The following is an 18,280-nucleotide window of genomic DNA, read 5'->3' on the forward strand; positions in this document are numbered from 1 at the left end:
TTTACTGTTATGAAACCACCAGGCCTGCCTGTGAAGACCAAAAATAGATAGAAACTGAATTGACACACCTGTATTCACTCCAACTAGGTTGGGGGGAAACGTAAATTCCGCTATAATAGTGGTATACCACTATTATAGTGAGATTCCGCTATATTTTCAGCCGTAGTTGTCCTCGATTTCATCAAATAACATACTTGCTGTTTAAAGCGCAAGTTATGATGGGAATAAAAATGAACAATAATTGGCATCCTTACATATTATGAATTTTATTTAATTTTCTGCCGATGCGTTTGATAATGCGAACACACTTTTTAAAGCGGAAGTTACATTTTTAACATAGCAACCAGTGATTGCGGTAGTATTGAACAAAGACTGACTCTTAATATCTCTCTCACATGTGCACAAATTAGTGCTTGTAATAACTTTCAACCCATTTTGGAATAGGTTTGTCGATTTTACAGACAAAAAGATGATTTTTGCCTGCATGGTGACGTGTACGGAGGCCCGTTATGACAAACGAAAAAAAGCTCATTACATGTTTACTTTATTCTGATGAAACCGATTTGTATAGTTTTTGCAATAAATCGTAAACAATGATATAAGATGTCATTTCTGCAGGTAATTACATATACATTATATGACATTAGTTTCCGGAATGTTAAACAATTTTTTTTGAAATATTAATTTTTGTTAGATTAAAAAAAGAAAAATCTTTTTAAAAACTATTTCAAAAATTATATGTATAAGCGATTTTTGTCAGAAGAAACATTGGTGCTTAATACATGTATTATGATTAAACCACGTAATGGCGAGACATAAATTAATTAAATGTTCATTTAGTTATAATATAGCTGCAGTTTCCAAAAATAGAAGTATGTTGAAAATTATTAATAAAAGACACCAGGGAGTATGACACATCTGCTTCTTTCCTTAAATATTTTACTAGAGAAAGAGATTGATGGCAAACTAATAACTAAACTTACATGGTACATGTGATAACTACTTTTTCTATCGTCAACTTCCCTTATTATGTAGCAATATACCATATTACCTGCATGTGGGATTAATGTCTTAAATTATTAATTGATTCGATACACATTACGAACAACAAGAGGTCTCGGTTTTAAGAATCTTCCACCTATTCCCCCCCCCCCCTTTTTTTTAAATCACAAATCCACCTATTCCCGCTTGCAAATAACAAAATGAGTTGAACGTTCATTTATGTTTATAACAATTATGTTAATTACATCCCAACTTAGATATACCTGTGTTTTGTAGAATTTAATACACTTTAAGGCAGAAAAATACAATAAATAAATCGATGAAAATGCAATGATTGATTTCACTTAATTTTGTACATTTTCTGACAGAAAATAAATAAATAGATGTAAGAAAAATATAATGTAATTCACTCAAATTTTTGCACTTTAAGACAGAAAATAAATTAAATGGGTTCAATTTTTTTTTCAATTTGCTTGAAATACTGTATGAAATATGAAGATAACAAACAGTAATCGATCTCAAAAGTCCATTGAAACAATGCAAATTTTAAACAGAGCAAACACGAACCTCTAAAAAACATCAAAGATGGGATCAGGTGTCATGGAGGAGTGAGCATCCCCTGCCGACAAATGTGTTCCTTGTCGTGATAGGGGGAAAAAACGAAAAAATAACCGTACGCGAAAACATTTCAATGTGTATATAATGGATTCTTTGTAGTTAAAAAAGCGGGCTTAATATTTTAGCGGCTGTGGCGAGACAACGATGCCCTAATTCATGATAACTATTAATAAATGAATTTTGCAAAGTCCATGCTCGACAGGGGATGCGTACTCCTCCATAGCACCTTATCCTACCTATTCGTTCTGCAAAAAAAATTATTGCTCAAATGGCATTTTTTCGTTATCTTCATATTTCTGTTTCTCCTTGTATTTTGTTTATTTACAACAGAATAATCTACTTCTGGTAAATAGGATTTCATTGTTTCTTTACCAGTGCATATCGTAGTTAAATATAAAATTTCATGCAAGTTAGAGAATCAATAAATCGTGCAGAATTTATTTTACGTCACGTCTACAGGTAATTCCATGCACAAGTGTAATTCTTCTTTTCTTTCTAAGGATAATCATTTAAATTCATCATCAAGAAGGGAAACATTATACACAAACTTAAGATTACTTCGAAAAGTGACATATTATATATATTGCTTACAATTTAGACGACACAAATCGTTTCCATTAAATTGTACATGTGCTGAGCTTTTTTTTATTATTTGTCATAACGGGCCTCCGTACCCGTTACCATGCAGGCAAAAATCACCTTTTCTTCTACAAATTCGACAAACCTATTCCAAAATGAGTTGAAAGTTATTACAAGCACTAATTTGTGCACATGTGAGAGAGATATTAAGAGTCAGTCTTTGTTCAATACTACCGCAATCACTGGTTGCTATGTTAAAAATGTAACTTCCGCTTTAAAAAGTGTGTTCGCATTATCAAACGCATCGGCAGAAAATTAAATAAAATTCATAATATGTAAGGATGCCAATTATTGTTCATTTTTATTCCCATCATAACTTGCGCTTTAAACAGCAAGTATGTTATTTGATGAAATCGAGGACAACTACGGCTGAAAATATAGCGGAATCTCACTATAATAGTGGTATACCACTATTATAGCGGAATTTACGTTTCCCCCCAACCTGCCAACTGTATACATGTTATTAGAACTAAAGGTACACAGATAGCATTTTACCTGTCAAAGTGTACCATTTCAAAGCCATTAATTTTTCTCTCAGATGAGCTGGAAAGTTACAGTGTATGTTTGTTTATGATAGAATTCCTTAATGCTCCCAATCCTTAACTTCCATTAGACCGAAAACCTCCAGACCTTAGATTACCACCCACATTAATAATTTTAACAATAAACTATGAAGCTCATGGTCACAGTTATGAGGATAGATCGCCACAATCAATACATGATCCAAATGCAAAATGAATGAAAAAGAGGTTTTTTATCAAGTATAATGATGTGTCTACCTTGAAAAGTAAGGGAAAGTTCTGCAAGATCAAAGTACCGTTAAGATCCAAGCACCATTAAGATTTTTATAATAACTTCCTGCTAAGCTAAATCCTTACAGCAAATTATAAATCCTCATCATCTCCAGATATAAAATGATGCATATATAACATGAAATTATAATGTTGCAACCAATTGATTTTTCGTCATCAATTTACTTGTCTTGTTCCTCTTCCTTTTCGGAGAGAAAGGAGCTTACGATTCATAGATGGCTAGCCAGGGAATTATATTTATTGAGATTCAAAGCATAGCGACACATTTGGCATTCGTTAGCATCAATTAAAAGTGTGGACATTCTTATGCACTCATCAATCATACTCTCCAAGATCAATACCTTTCAACATTTTGCCTAAAGTTATAGATTTATCCTGAAGTATGAAGAATTTTATTTTAGTGATTGTCAGAATTAAAATGCATTGATGTCTTTCACATTACAAGTAATTTTACATGTAGTTACATGTATATAGATTAGGGAATAGGATAATGTAATACCAATAGCTCTAATCCAATCAAATGTTATCAATTAAGGTACAGTGAAACAAAACATTTTAGGTTTTGTACATCAATCATACATTCATTTCTCACATACACTCACTGTCAGTCACTGATATATTTCTAACAATCTCATTTTTACAAGACTACATGTTCACAGAAAATATATTTGGACACAATACATGAAACCAAATATGTTATTTTTTAATGTAAGTATATTCCTTAGGAATCTTTTAATATTATGCTTGCTGAAATGTCAGAACTGGTTAACCTTGTTCCTTTTTTCATGCTGACTTGAGGTTATATAGGTAATGGACTGGTTCCTGGTTCATGCTTACAGCAAGTGTTTGGACTGGCTTCTAGATTTCCTGGATCATGCTTTCTGGAAGTGTTTGGATGATTGGACTAACAAGTTTCTGGGTCCATGCTTACTGGTATTGTTTGGACCATTTTGGGGGAAGTTGGGCATTAACAAATTTATAAGTCTACTATTATGAGAGATTTTGCAAACCTATGCTGTCTTCTTCAATTAGAACATAGTAATAATGGGTTGGCTTAATGATGATGTACATGGGTATAAGAAGGATTAAGTATACCCTTTTCATCATTTCTAAACTTCTTCATAGAATATACCATGTGATATCACTGAGCTACTTTAAAACTGTGAACAAAATAATGGATGGGTAGACATCTTGATATGTACATCAATGAGGATGTCCCCTGAAAAGGGCTTTTTATTGAAGTAATATCTGCCTGGAATCCTACGACTGCTTTTTGGGGGGCAGCTGCCCTCTTGGGAGTCTAGGTTTTCTTGGCCTTGACCTTCTTGGGAGTCTAGGTTTTCTTGGCCTTGACCTTCTTGTGGAGTCTTGATGGTTTTCTTGGCTTTGACCTTCTCGGGGAGTCTCAATGGTTTTCTTGGCTTTGACCTTTTTGAAGTTGTGTCTTCTTGGGCTTGACAGCATTTGAATGACAGAAGTAGTAAAATGATGTTTAAATTGTGGAATATGTTTATGAAAATGACATTTTTTCCCTCAAACATTTGTGGAGAGGTCTAATTTCAGCTCATGAATAAAATAAGGAAAGTATGATTTGTTTGTAATTTCTGTACAAATATAGGCATGCATATACTATGAGCAGAGAAGATTTTTTTTTTCATTTCTTTAGAACATTACTTCTATTTTAACAAAAAAAAAACAACACTCAATTATTATTCTTCACTGACAAGAAAACCTCAACTGAGCAGGCACCTTCTAAACCTTCATAATTGCACCGACAGTCACGTTTTCTTCACATGCATTCAGAATTTCTACATGTGACATCAGCTGCTGAATGTACTAAATTTATGCCGACTGTTCTTCTGTCAATGACAGGTCTACATTATCAATCCTCCTCCAGATACCAGCTTATTGAAAAGCAGGCTTATTTTGTTTGACAGTGTTCATTTATGTTCTTTTATTTGAAAGGATACATGGAAACTGTATGTTTTTGAGATCAATCCCATATGAATGGGGTGACTTGTGAGGAGACTTGGGTACATAGATACTTTACAAACGGAACCTTTCAGCAAAGACCATAGGGCTGAACATGCTCAGAACGCATGTATATGTATCTTCACTGACCCAAATATTCTGGACAGTTTTACTCCCAAAAGTCAGTCCAATGCAAAATTTATGAAATGAACAAAATTCTTCCCTCTGAATCCTTAAACAGTTGATCAGCTTCCAATGTTTTCTTTTTTTGTCCTAAAATACATATTTTATGGAAAATTTCACTAAAATCCACTCTCCACTTTTTGATATTCCTTGTGGACATCAAGACAAAAGAAAGATAAATACATGTACTACTTCTATCCTCACTTATTAAGTTAACAATGTTACTCATCAAGTCTACATGTTTTATCCCCTTAATATCAAAACTGTCTGAATACAACAGGTTTTTTGTGGTTTATTTCAGCTGTAAAAGGAAGGGAGAAAATGCAAATGCAGAATTCAAACATGCCACCCTGAACTCTGGACAAGTGCTTTACTAACTGAGCTATCTGGCTACCAGTGTCATTGAACCTGCCTACCACCACATTCCTCCTCTTCAAAGGTCTTTGCCCCTGAAGAGACCAACCCAGATTCTTTTGCCCTTAGTAGGACTTTCATATGCAAGTTGAGAGGTGGTCAATGACACCAAATGCAACAGAAAGGAGAAAATGCAACAGATCATACCAGCAGGATTTGAACCCAGATCCCCTGAACTCTAGACAGTTGCTCTACCAACTTAGTTACTTAGCCACTACCTGACTGCCACACAACCAAATTTTCAAAATCTAAGTTAAACATATCTGTACATTTCCAGAACTTACTGGTTTTTATTTTTTTTAGCAGCATTTTAAAACAAGAAGCCCAGGGGCCAAATCACTCACCTGAGCAGAAATCAGTTCATGCAGTATTACTATTAAAGAGTTTAAATATAAAAGTGGATCAGGGGGTGGGGGGAAGGGGGTTATGATTTGAACAAACTTGAATCTATACTCTTCCTAAGGATGTTTTTCAATTAATATGACACATAATAGCTTTGCTGTTCTTAAGAAGAAAAAGTTTATTGATATATCATTTGTATTCCTTGGTATAACTATGATCCCCTGTTATGGCCCCTATATTCTCCTAGGGGTCAAGATTTGAATAAATTTGAATCTACATTACCTGAGGATGCTTTTAAATTATTATGACCAATCATGGCATTGCTATTCTTGAGAAGAATTTTAAAGATTTTTTCCTATGTATTCCCATGTAAAACTTTGATTACCCTTACTGTGGCCCCACCCTACCCCTGGGGGTCATGATTTTGAACAAACTTGATTCTACACTACCCGAGGATGCTTCCATATAAATGTCACCGGGTTCACAGGTGCGTGAAAGTCAGTCAATATATCGGGTCTCAATAGCTCAGTGGTTAGAGCGCTGGCACGATACGCCAGAGGCCCTGGGTTCCAGTCCCAGTTGAGACTAGATTTTTCACCACCTGTGACATTTGGCGCCCAACGTACAAATACCCACTATTCCCTTGGAACATGCTTCACGCATTTCCTTAACTCATGGAATTCGAGGACGAATTTCTACAAAGAGGGGGAATATGTCACCGGGTTCACGGGTGCGTGAAAGTCAGTCAATATATCGGGTCTCAATAGCTCAGTGGTTAGAGCGCTGGCACGGTACGCCAGAGGCCCTGGGTTCGAGTCCTGGTTGAGACTAGATTTTCACCACCTGTGACATAAATATGACTAATCATGGCTTTGCTGTTCTTGAGAAGAAGATTTTTAAAGATTTTATCTAGGTATTTCAGCATATTTTTGATATTTTAGTGGTAAATTTGTGGTATTTAGCATGTGCACAGTTATGAAAATTAACAGCGTTACAGCTCACTTGACCTTGACCTTTGACCTACTTTGAAAAATACCCTGGACAGTTAATTTAACTTAAGTGTTTTGAATTTTTAGAGGATTTTTTAGATAATTAGCATTTATTTCACATGTTTATAAGCTCAGACTTGTCAAAGTTTTAAAATCACTGTCAGACATTTGGTCTCACAAAGTCAAATGTTCTGTCAGACAGGACAAAGTTATGTCAGACCAGATACATGTACTGTACCTTATTCTGAAGCTGAGAAATGAAAATAAATAACTGCACAAAATGCCCTTTATTATTTTCAACAGCCTTCAGTTTCACAAGTTTCTTTTTCTTAGGATAGAGAGTCTTTAATCAGAGACATATAAATGACATGTTTTTATGTCTTTGCTGTCACAAATTTCATTGACCATCATTACCACACAGCTATCTCTGCTGTTTTTGTGACTATCACTTGCACATCCCAATCCTGATCTTTTTAAAATTTGCGTCATGCTCGATTTTTTTATAAGGTCATTTGGACCGCTGTTTTCTTGAAGGTTATAGGTCCATGCAAGCAAATTTTATCAGCCGACAGGACCGACAGTTTTCGACAAGTCTGTGAGCTTATGACACTGTACTTTAATTGAAACTGCATGATATACAGTTACCATACAAACTGAAATTTAAATATAATTATGAAAAAATTGAGATCTGTAATGGATGCTTGAAGACTGACAATTGCAGTAAAGACTACCTGAAATCTCTTTTAGAGGATTGTTGGATTAAACTCATACATAATAAAATGATAAATAGTTATTATTAATGATTCCAATTTCATTATTCATTTTAGCTTAATTTGAGCATGGGGAATCATATTTGAATCAGGGCTTGAACTAATTGATGGCCCGCTGGTCTGGGGCCAGTGAATTTTCAATCTGAGCTAGTACATTGCAAAAAGCATGTGCCCTTTGGGTCAGCATTTTCTTATACAAAATAAAATTCATTCACAGTCAAGCTAGTTAACTTGACAGGGTTGTGTGTCCCAATTTCTGCTGTTTCTTGTTTTGTTAAATTGTACTTCTAAGTATCCAATATAAAAAAAATATTACAATTATTATTATGGTTTTGGGCCAGTCTTTTTAAACTCTACTGGCCCATTGGGAGAGTAAAAGTACTAAGATGACCAGTAAAAATTTAAGGCGATAGCCCGAGTGACCAGTAAACAAAAATAATTATTTCTATAGCCCTGTGAATTCGTTATACATGACATAATCATGAAAGAACACTTTTATGCTTACATTTTTCTTTGACATCACATGCGAGTTGCAAGCGATACTATATAAAAAATTTTAAAAATTAATTCTGCTACCATCCAAGTAAAAATTATCATTGTGTTTCCTCTTTCACTTAATAACTCAATATGAGCTGACAATCACCTGTTTTACATAATAAAATTGACAGTGTAATCAACATGTACTTGATCTTATTGCACTAACCAAAACGTACTTGATCTTCAGTTGCACTAACCAAAATGTACTTGATCTTGTTGCACTAACAGCTAGATTACGATGTCACTGACTTGTTAGACGTGCAGTGTAGAGGAAACAAAGGAGTGGATCAATCTTTTTAACAATTTGTAAATATTGAAAAATTTTGAATGATAAAACTTTGAAATATTTTAAAAATTTGGGAGGTCAACATTACCGCTACATTGCGAAAAATTTCAACTCATTACCTCTACATTTCTTTGAAATTTCCGGTGATCATTACCGCTACATTTTATCAATAAGACAATTGCCGATTACAACTCATTACCTCTACATATCGAATCAGCAAACAATGGCACGGATCTATTCATTTTAATTCATATAAGAGATTTCCAGACAGCAGTATACTAGGTCAAGCAAATGGCCTTCAAAGCCCTACCAATTATGTAAAGACTGTGTGATTTATCCATGAACAATGCCCGGTTTTAACACTTCCTAAAATGTTTTATTAAATAAAATAGATTTTAAATAAAAATTGAAAACAAGAACAAAAACATTCCACTCAAAGTCTTACCCCCCCCCCCCCCCTCCCCCATGGTGAGCAGGGGAAACAGGTCTTATGGATGTACATGCATATGTTGTACTTTAAATCAATCTGTATGTGCATAATCCGCTGGCTAATGAAAGAGGAATGTAGCGGTAATGTATACTTTTAAATGTAGCGGTAATGTAACCTTTCTTGTAGCGGTTATGAGTATGTAGCGGTAATGACAATTTTGAAAATGTAGTGGTAACGATTCGCACCCAAAAATTTATGTAAGATGATAAACAGCAATTATAATGTACAAAAATTACACAATTACTGGTGATTTAAATAATTTTTTAGCATCTTTATTTATAGGGATTATGTCGTAGTCAATTGTGTCATCTGCGACATGTGTCCTGCATCCCCTTAAAACTTTCTCACTCTATCATGTACACTTTCAGACATGATTGACTGCTAACATTTAAGCAGTGATATGTATTGACTTTAACTTAAAAAATTCACCATACTGATTACTTTGATAACATGAAGTATAAAGTAACACAGAATTAAGTCAGATGGTTGTTTGATTGCTTTACATCACTTGTAGAATTTTTCATTCATGACACCAACTGTTAGTGGATGGCTGCAAATTTAATGCCCTGTTCACATGGAAAGTTTAATTCGAATTAAACGTAAGTTACTGCGAATTAAATTTCATCCGCGTTCACACCGAGAATTTAACGCGAATTAGTTTAATTCAAATTAGTTTACTGCGCATTAAATTACTTCACATTAGCTCCGTGTGAACGCTAAGCAAAGCTAATTCGAATTTAATTTTGACGCAAGCGTAAGGGCAGAATTAAGTCACAGGCCACATGTCGATGGTCAAATTTAGGTACTTGTGCTATTTTTGAGTGGAAAACAAAGGAAAATTATGTTAATCACTAAAATGTGTACAGACACTATGACGTTATGTCAAATGGATCTGCTCTGCACAATATGACGTGATTTGTAAATGATGTCATAATAGCCTCACCGAATAGACTTGTTGTACAGAAATAAAATTATAATTCGCATTAGTTTACTTGCATTAGCTGTGGTGTGAATGCAATTTAATTAGCATTAGTTTAATTCCCATCATTTTACTTTGCATTAATTTACTGCGCATTAAACTCTCCGTGTGAACAGGGCATAGAACTGCATGTACTTGGCACTTACGGCCATTAAGAGGTGAGGGATATTTTTTGTGCCAACATCTACTGTGACACAGGACATCAGTTTATACACAATCTTATCCAAAGGACCACAATAAAAAGATTTACTGTCAAAACATAATCAAGAGAAAAAAGATGGAAATTAAGTTCAAAGATCAATGACCCTTAATAAGACACGAATTTATCTGACTGACTCCATCTATTAGAGATACACAGCTATAGATGATATGTTTAACCGATATGTGTGGGACCATGAAAGCATACCGGTATTTTGTCAATTAAGTTTTTATTGATTTCTCTTCAAAGGAAACAATCATCCTGCAACAGGCCATTTACGAAAAGCTGGTAAAATGACTAAGAGTTTTCCAATTTATACAGGACGTATCACCTCTGATGAACCTGCATGTGGTTATAATTGTGAATTTTGGAGTAGTGTACATTTTGTTTGTCTTCATGAGTATGTAAGGAAAGGGGTGCTTTTCTCCCCATCTTTCACAAGCTTCATTCATAGACCTCTCACACCTGACTTTGGGACTGGGACCTTGGCCATAAAATTTGGGAAAATTAGCAATCTCTTAGGGAATTTTGGGAAAATTATTATACATTTATTTAAAATCATTGTACATTAATGGGTTTCTGGTGTTTATTATTAATAAACATAATTTTTTTTTCTGTTTATTAGAGGAATATGACTGGGGTAGAAACTCCCTAAAATTACAACTCGCAAATAATTGTGAGTACCAGAAAAATGAACTCGCAATTTCAAAACACAACTCTCAATTTTAAAATGAAAGCTTTTTAAGAAAAAAAATGCCGATGCAGCCATCTATCCATCTTCTAAAAATTTTTCGACAAGATCATCGGACATGGCACATGGTCGTTCATTTAAAAATGACAGATATAAACAGTAACTAAAGAGAGAAAGATTAAAACTGGATTGAAACGGATATTTTTTTCCCAGGTGAAATTTACATTAAAAAAAAAATCAACTCGCATTTTTTTGTGAGTAACAAAATTTTTAACTCGCAATTTGGATATTCTAACTCGCATTTTGTGAGTTGTATATAGTGAATTTTGAACCCTGTATGATAAAAAGTTCAGTCTTAAAGTTTATGTATCTTACTGTATGTTCTTAAATCTTGGAGAGAGTGTTTACTGGGAAAATGAGCACCTTCAATTGGGGAAAATTGTACCTTTTTTGAATTGGGAATGGGACCTTTGAATGGCCCATGTAAATGTAGACAATCAAGAGCCCTGATTCATTAAATTTTCTCTTTATTTCTTGTTCTTTTCTTTCACCCTTACTTCAAAATTTCTGTATTTTCCCTTAATATACCCCTCCCTCGATCAACCTAATCCAATCTCCCAAAGTTGAAAATTGTTAGCTTTAATTCACCCCACTTGAACATGTTGAAACTTTAAAAAGACATGTATATAAGTACAATGCTATTTTCTCTGTCACAGTTTCGAATACATGCAGTAATTGTAATTATATCATGTATATCTTGAACACTTCTTTACAATTCTAATGATCTCTCTTCATATTACAGTCAAACTTCATTATTTCGATCTCAACGGGACCAAGAAAAAACTTTGAGATATATCCAACGGTTCAAGATATTGAAGATAAATTACATCACTATTACAGAGAGAAAACATGATTGGGACTTCTTGATGACTTCGACATATCCATGGTATTTGAGATATCGGTGTTCAAGATACCTAAGTTCAACTGTAATTATTTGACAGACACCTTTTTTTTCTTCTTCATGTACAGGGGGTAGACTCTAAGAAGCATGAAGCACTTCCTTTAATTATCAATTATGTCTAAAAACAGTTCTATTCCCTTTTCTTCAGAATCATACAACAAATAAATGCACAGTATGAACATGATGAATACCACATGCAAAGACCATAATGTATTTTGTGTACTTGTATATATATGACAATATTAAAACTTTTTTATGAAATTCTACCTATAATTTGAAATAAATTAATGTCATATAACAATTTTCCCCTATGATTTGTATATATATTTATTTTACAAACAGAAGTGTTTTACTCAATATGGCCTCATAGTAAGAATCCATACGGTAATTTTATTTGTACAACATACTGCATGGTCTTTTGACATTTCCCCTGAATATCTTCATTCAACAGGTGCTCGTCGGGAACACTCTTATCTCGTATAAAAATTTACCTTTCTGGCCTATCACTCGTTTTTATGATTTTAAATAATATAAATCTCTCTCTCGTTTGACATACATACCAACTGTTCCTAACGGATACACTGAATCTTGGGGATAGCCGTAACTGAAGCTGTTCCCGGGCAAAATTAAGCCCAAGACGATCCCCCAAATTCCCCACAGTCTGGTCCTCATCACTCCCTCATGGTTAGGATCGGTCCAAGAACCCGAAAAGGCCGTTAAAAAGGGTAAAGAATTTTACAATATGGTCAAATCGCTTTTTCCTATTATGGATCCAAAATGGCAGACTCGATATTGAATATTCATCCCAGCATCCATGACGTCACAAATCGAAATTGTCGTAAAGTGTAATCTCTATCGATCGCGCTATCACTCTGCGTGGTCGTTTTGTGTATACAACCCCGATACGTCACGCTTCCCCAGAACAGGTACCCGCCCTTACGTCACAGATAGGAATTCCGTTCTTAGTTTTTAAATCTTGTTTGATGATCGTCTGACAACATTCTTTTTTAATTAGTGGAAATCCAAATATATCTACTGGAACTCAATTCATAGCGTAGAAATCAATGGTTATTGACACAAATAGTTTTGTTTCCATTGAGAAAAATCGATGGCAAAACTGTAGAAAATTCCCTGGTATAAATATTATTAGCATGGGATCGTCAAATATTAAGATTTTTTAACCACCTTATTATGAGAAAATTTATCTCTAAAAAACAGACTCTATTTGTGGGATGTAGAATCACAAATGGGGGGGGGGGGTCTTTACAATTTTCAAGATGGGACTTTGCATGCAGTTCAGACATTATACATTTACCAGTTTACCTACTTTCAAATCCTCAAAATTCATAAATGTGTGTTTTTTAAATTATTTTCCAGTTCATTTTCTTTATTGCAAAAGACAAACATCTTACAGCATATTAACACAAAGATGCAATTGTATTTTACCGAAAGAGAGAGAACGATATAATTTTTATTTAATAAAAATGTCTTAATATTGAGTATAATTTTGGCGCGCTTTCATTGATTATTATAACCTTTTCCAATTACCTCTACAATTATCTGACCTTGTTGACACTTAATAACTGTATTTAATTTTTTTCATACATTTTTTATTTATTGATCATTGTTATAAATCAATTAAATCGAGTATTATTTTCAGAAGATTTAATCATGTTTTACTCCAATTAAGAGATAATCTACTCATATTTTTAAAATATTATTTATAAAAGTGTATAATTTGCATATTTTTATTGAAAAGAATATATTAAAAGTACATAAATTTATTTAAATTGAATTTTTCAAATTTATCAAATGCATTATATGTACTAAACAATACTGTTAAATTCTTTGCAATGTTTTAAATAGAACAACTGTTTAAATTTGTGCATAAATGAATATTTACATTATCAATACATTATTGCTCTTGGTCAGGTGTACATGTGCACAAAGAATTATAATGGGATACATGCATCTATAAAAATTATAAATTGATAGAGGGGATGAAAGAGTTTCGACGAATTCCATAATATGTCATGGAATCACAAAAGTCTGATATATTATTGTAAAAGATCGATAGAATGACTCTTAATAGATTAACAACGCACGAGCAAGGTTAAATAATCAGCCGTGGAGGGGGGGGGGGGGACTAATTCATCATATGCATCACTGTCGGCACTAGTATAACGCTATCACTTCTGTCATTGAGGGCGAGATCACAAACTCTCTTAATTTCCTTTTTATTATGATGACGTCTTTAGGGCGACATGGCTCCTCCATCCTTATTTCGTTTTCACAAGCTGCTTGCTCATAGTTCATGTGCACATCTAGGGGGTTCCGGACCACCCCCCCCCCCCCCCTGGAAAACGTAGATTTATTATTTTTAAATGTGTATACATGTACTAAGCAAATAAAAATGACTTTGGAACCCCACCCTACCCCCACCTCTGAAAAACGTGGACACCACCAGCAGCAGCACGAAAAGGTTTGTTTTTTTTTTTCACGTTTGGGAATGGACTTTACTTTTTTTTTTCGCTTGTCTAGAAAATTCTGGGTTGGGAATTTTTTGACTGGGGTGGACCCCTCTTCCCAAGAAATAAAATTCCGGACCCGCGCCTGCAGTTTCCTGTATTTAATCAGCAAATCATCACCGGTAACTTATTTTTAAATTTATTGAAATCGTCTATTGTTTTGGGGACTTGAAGGAGCCCCTTCTTTCCTAACTCGCTCTAATCTATCGGTAAACTATGAATAGAAGTACGAGTATTTTATATAATTTATACCCGACCACGTGTGAAAATCCACATAGGTTTCGTTTGTAAAGAATACAAAAGATCCTTACCTTAACCTTAATTCTCTCCGTGCCAGAAGGCACACAAGGCCTGACATCTCTCTTATACTGGGGCCGGTCCGAGGCTGCACGGCGTGCCGTGTTCCAAGACTTCTAGCCTGCATCAACGCTTCACCTTCACCATCCGCCGCCATGTTGTCTTGGGGCGGTCTCGCTTCCTTCTCCCCTCAGACGTCCACCCGAGGGCCACAACACAGTCATCTGTTGGATCCTTTCTCAGTACATGGCCGATCCAATACCATCTCCTCCTCCTCACCTCGCCACTGATGCTTTCTGCTCCCGTCATCTCCAGAACTGTCTTGTTAGAGATATGCTGCTGCCATCTGACCTTGAGAATCCTTCTGAGGCACTTAGTCTGAAAGATGTCAATCTTCTTTTCCTCTGACTTGGTAGCTTCCAAGTCTCACATCCGTATAACAATACAGAGAGGACAAGGCTCTTGAGACTGATCTTTCTACTAATGTATGTGGCCTTCTAGATGTTGGCTAGCCTCCTGAAGGATGCGCCAGCCAACTCTATCCTCTTCCTGATGTCAGCAGTACCTTCACCCATCCTTGGTGACATTGGCGCCTAGGTAAGTGAAGCTGTCCACCTCTTCGGTTTCACTGCTTCCGACTATCAGGCTGGATTCACTCTTGTTGTTTATCTTCATCACTTTACACTTCTTGGCATTCAGCTTCATCCCAACTTTTGCTGAGTTGTCTTCCAGTTTTGTCGTCTTGGATTGAAGATGGTTCATTGTTGATGATTGAAGGGCAATGTCGTCCACAAAGTCGAGGTCTTGAAGCATAGTGGTGAAGTACCATCGAATTCCCGTTCTCTCTTCTCTGACTGTCTGTTGCAAATTAAAAGGTACTGCACACAACTGGTTTAATTATAAGGATACATGTATAGTTACTCACAGCCAAAGAAACGCCATGATGCTCAATTTAAGTTACCGTCAAAGTCTTTGGGCTTCATTGTTTGACTTTAAACGCCACCAAGCGTTTTTGAAAGTGGTCCAAAGAAAGGACAGGAGGGCTAAAAGTAGAACATGAGATGTCCAAGGGGATGGTGTGTGTATTGACCCCATCCCTACTTTGGTGCATTGTTCTCCCATATTTATTGAAAAACAAAATCATAAAACAAAGTCAAAAAGGCCCAATTCTTGTTCCATGGAAAGGGGAGATATGGGGAAGGAGTTGGTCTTTCAGCTATAGTGAAAAGAAACTTTCCATATTTTTAAGCAGGCAGACTGAACCTTCTACAAGTAGTTGACTGGTAATGCTTTCAGAATTCAGGATCTGGATAAATATAAATTGGTTGTTGTATATTAAAAATATATTGTACAGATTACCCCATAAAATCTTATTTTTGCTGGACTAGCGGACTGTATGCATGATGGCAATATTAAGCTATGAGCTGTTTACTAAATTATGAAATTTTTATCCCCAAAAGCTCGAGCATTTTGAAAATCGTCCCTATAATCTTGAGCATCAATGAGACTAACTTCATGTCATAATGAAGATAGAATCCCATTAGAATGTAAAATCTATGTCTCATGAGTCCAGGGCTGTTCTAGTCCCAGGTGGGACAGAATTTCTAATAGCCAATTAAACTCATGGTGCTCAGGTGACCATTAAGATTTGATAGAACGGGGGAGGCGGGTTATAAAAGTATATGTTAAAGGACATGAAAGTTTTCCAAAAAGTGAAAAATTCAAAGAAATAGACACATATTCTGAAAAAGAAAGGAGGTAACAAAACCCCGAAAAGGCTACTTCATGTGAGGACTAGGACGCACCTGTGAACATAAAAGGCTCATTTTATCCCCAAATTGTTATGCCATTACCTTTAATCAATAGGGGAATGGTGGGGGAGGGAAAAGGGGGTGGATATCGTAGAAAAAGTCGCATGGTTCATGTACACATAGTCCAGATGCAAATACATCCAAATGCACTAAGCACTTTCCAAATTATATCAAAAACTGTTTCGGTTTGTTTACTTTGTAAAAATATATAATGACACTATAAATCTTATAAAGAATATATCTGTATGATAAGTGTCAGTGGCGGATCCATGTTTCTTGAAGGGGGAGGGCAAAAAGTTCGGGGTCTGTGGTGGGGCCCAGCGGGCGAAACCCCCGGAAGTCCTTAGGAACATTTTTTTCGACCTATTTTAGCTATACTTTATGTAAAATTAATGCAATTAATTGATTAATCTTATGAATAGTTTTGGTTACAAAGGGAGGGGGGCGAGAGCCGCAAGTGATTGTACATAGTATGTGTGTTGGCCAGTTTATCGTATAGATTTCATGCTTTAAACAGAAATCAATACATCCCACCAACCCCCAACCCCACCTAAATAAAGTATGTACTATATGGCCATGTTTCAACCGAAATTTTCTGTAAGGCATGTACAAGCAAAGTTACATTATGTAGCTAATTAACATATCTTGCGTAACACCAATTAGTCTATTCTACCCAATCGTCTATGCTTTAACACCTACATATCATCCAGGTTAACGCACTGTTTTATACTTGTATTAATTCTGCAAGGTTGCTATCTAACTGTATTTATTAACTCAATCAACGAAAAGTATTTGCATTGCACATAAGCTCTTACCAATATAAATGTATGTACAACATCAATGGAATGGTTTAATAATTCAAAAAATTAATGCATAGTAAATAATAAAACCATTACTACACTGGACTGTAACAACGCAAATTATAACAAAGTGCGATTATAACATTTTATATTTTTACATTTTACTTTCCTCCTTTTTTTTTTTTTTTTTTTTTTTTTTTTTTTTTTTTTACATTTTACTTGAAACACTGGATTTAAAATTAGGATATCCGCACAACTTGTGTTAGCCATTTTCTCTATCTACTCTTGGATGATATCTCCATAAATAATTGGTTCAAAAATGTCTACATATACACTTATTTACGGGTGCCAATGGAGAGATTATTTAAGATAGCGAGGATATTCAATGTTTTGTAGATGAATATGGAATTTATTTCACGAGTGGGACAGGATTTTTTGATATTTTCACGAGTGCGAAGCAAGAGTGAAAAATATTTTTAAAAAAATCCTGTCCCACTCGTGAAATAAATTCCATATTCATCTACAAAACATTGAATTTTCTATTTATTACATTTTCTTTGATTTTCCCTTTGCCTCTGTCTTTTCGTAACACAGTGTCATAGGCTGTGACGTCATAGTTGAGCGGTTGAGACGTCATGGCTAAGCGATTGAAAGATTGAAAAGCGTTATAAGCATGGATTTTTAACAACATATTTGGAGAAACTTTGGCAGTTTTAGTTTCTGTCACGATGGTTCATTTACTCTCTTTATAAAAGGCCAGGGATTTTTTTAAAACACTCTTCGTGAAGGAAAGGAAAATCGAGAGTTTTGCCGCACTTATGCTATTCTCACACTGTGAGAATACCATTTTGATACCCTTTCACACTGTGTCAGAATATCACTTTTATTCAATAAATAAATTACAGTATTTCAAGGGTTGAAAATGTAATAAATGGTATAAAAACATGACTAATGATTGAAG

The 18,280-nt window shown here is 34.9% G+C and overlaps 2 protein-coding genes and 1 non-coding gene across 3 annotated transcripts in view; 1 reads left to right on the forward strand and 2 right to left on the reverse strand.

The window, feature by feature from the left end:
- LOC133188398 (receptor-type tyrosine-protein phosphatase N2-like) overlaps positions 1–12,779 on the reverse strand; it is a 107,580-nt gene extending 94,801 nt beyond the window's left edge. The window contains exon 1 of the mRNA XM_061323797.1: positions 12,444–12,779. Coding sequence (XP_061179781.1) covers positions 12,444–12,555 — 112 coding nt within the window. The 5' untranslated portion in view covers positions 12,556–12,779. The remainder of the gene's footprint in view (positions 1–12,443) is intronic.
- Positions 6,496–6,568, forward strand: Trnai-gau (transfer RNA isoleucine (anticodon GAU)). The gene has a single exon. It is a non-coding gene; the product is annotated as a tRNA-Ile (tRNA).
- Positions 12,780–14,834: 2,055 nt separating the features above from the next.
- On the reverse strand, positions 14,835–15,830 carry LOC133188116 (uncharacterized). Its single transcript, XM_061323496.1, has 3 exons — positions 15,810–15,830; positions 15,280–15,566; positions 14,835–15,069 (listed from the first exon to the last, which is right to left on the reverse strand). Exons 1-3 carry the CDS (start codon positions 15,828–15,830, stop codon positions 14,835–14,837), a joined length of 543 nt encoding a protein of 180 aa, XP_061179480.1.
- Positions 15,831–18,280: the final 2,450 nt, after the last annotated feature.

The sequence above is a fragment of the Saccostrea echinata genome, unplaced genomic scaffold (genome assembly GCF_033153115.1).
Source record: "Saccostrea echinata isolate AGI-Se365-2 ecotype Australia unplaced genomic scaffold, CSIRO_AGI_Sech_v1 ptg000016l, whole genome shotgun sequence".
In the NCBI taxonomy this organism is placed as follows: domain Eukaryota; kingdom Metazoa; phylum Mollusca; class Bivalvia; order Ostreida; family Ostreidae; genus Saccostrea; species Saccostrea echinata.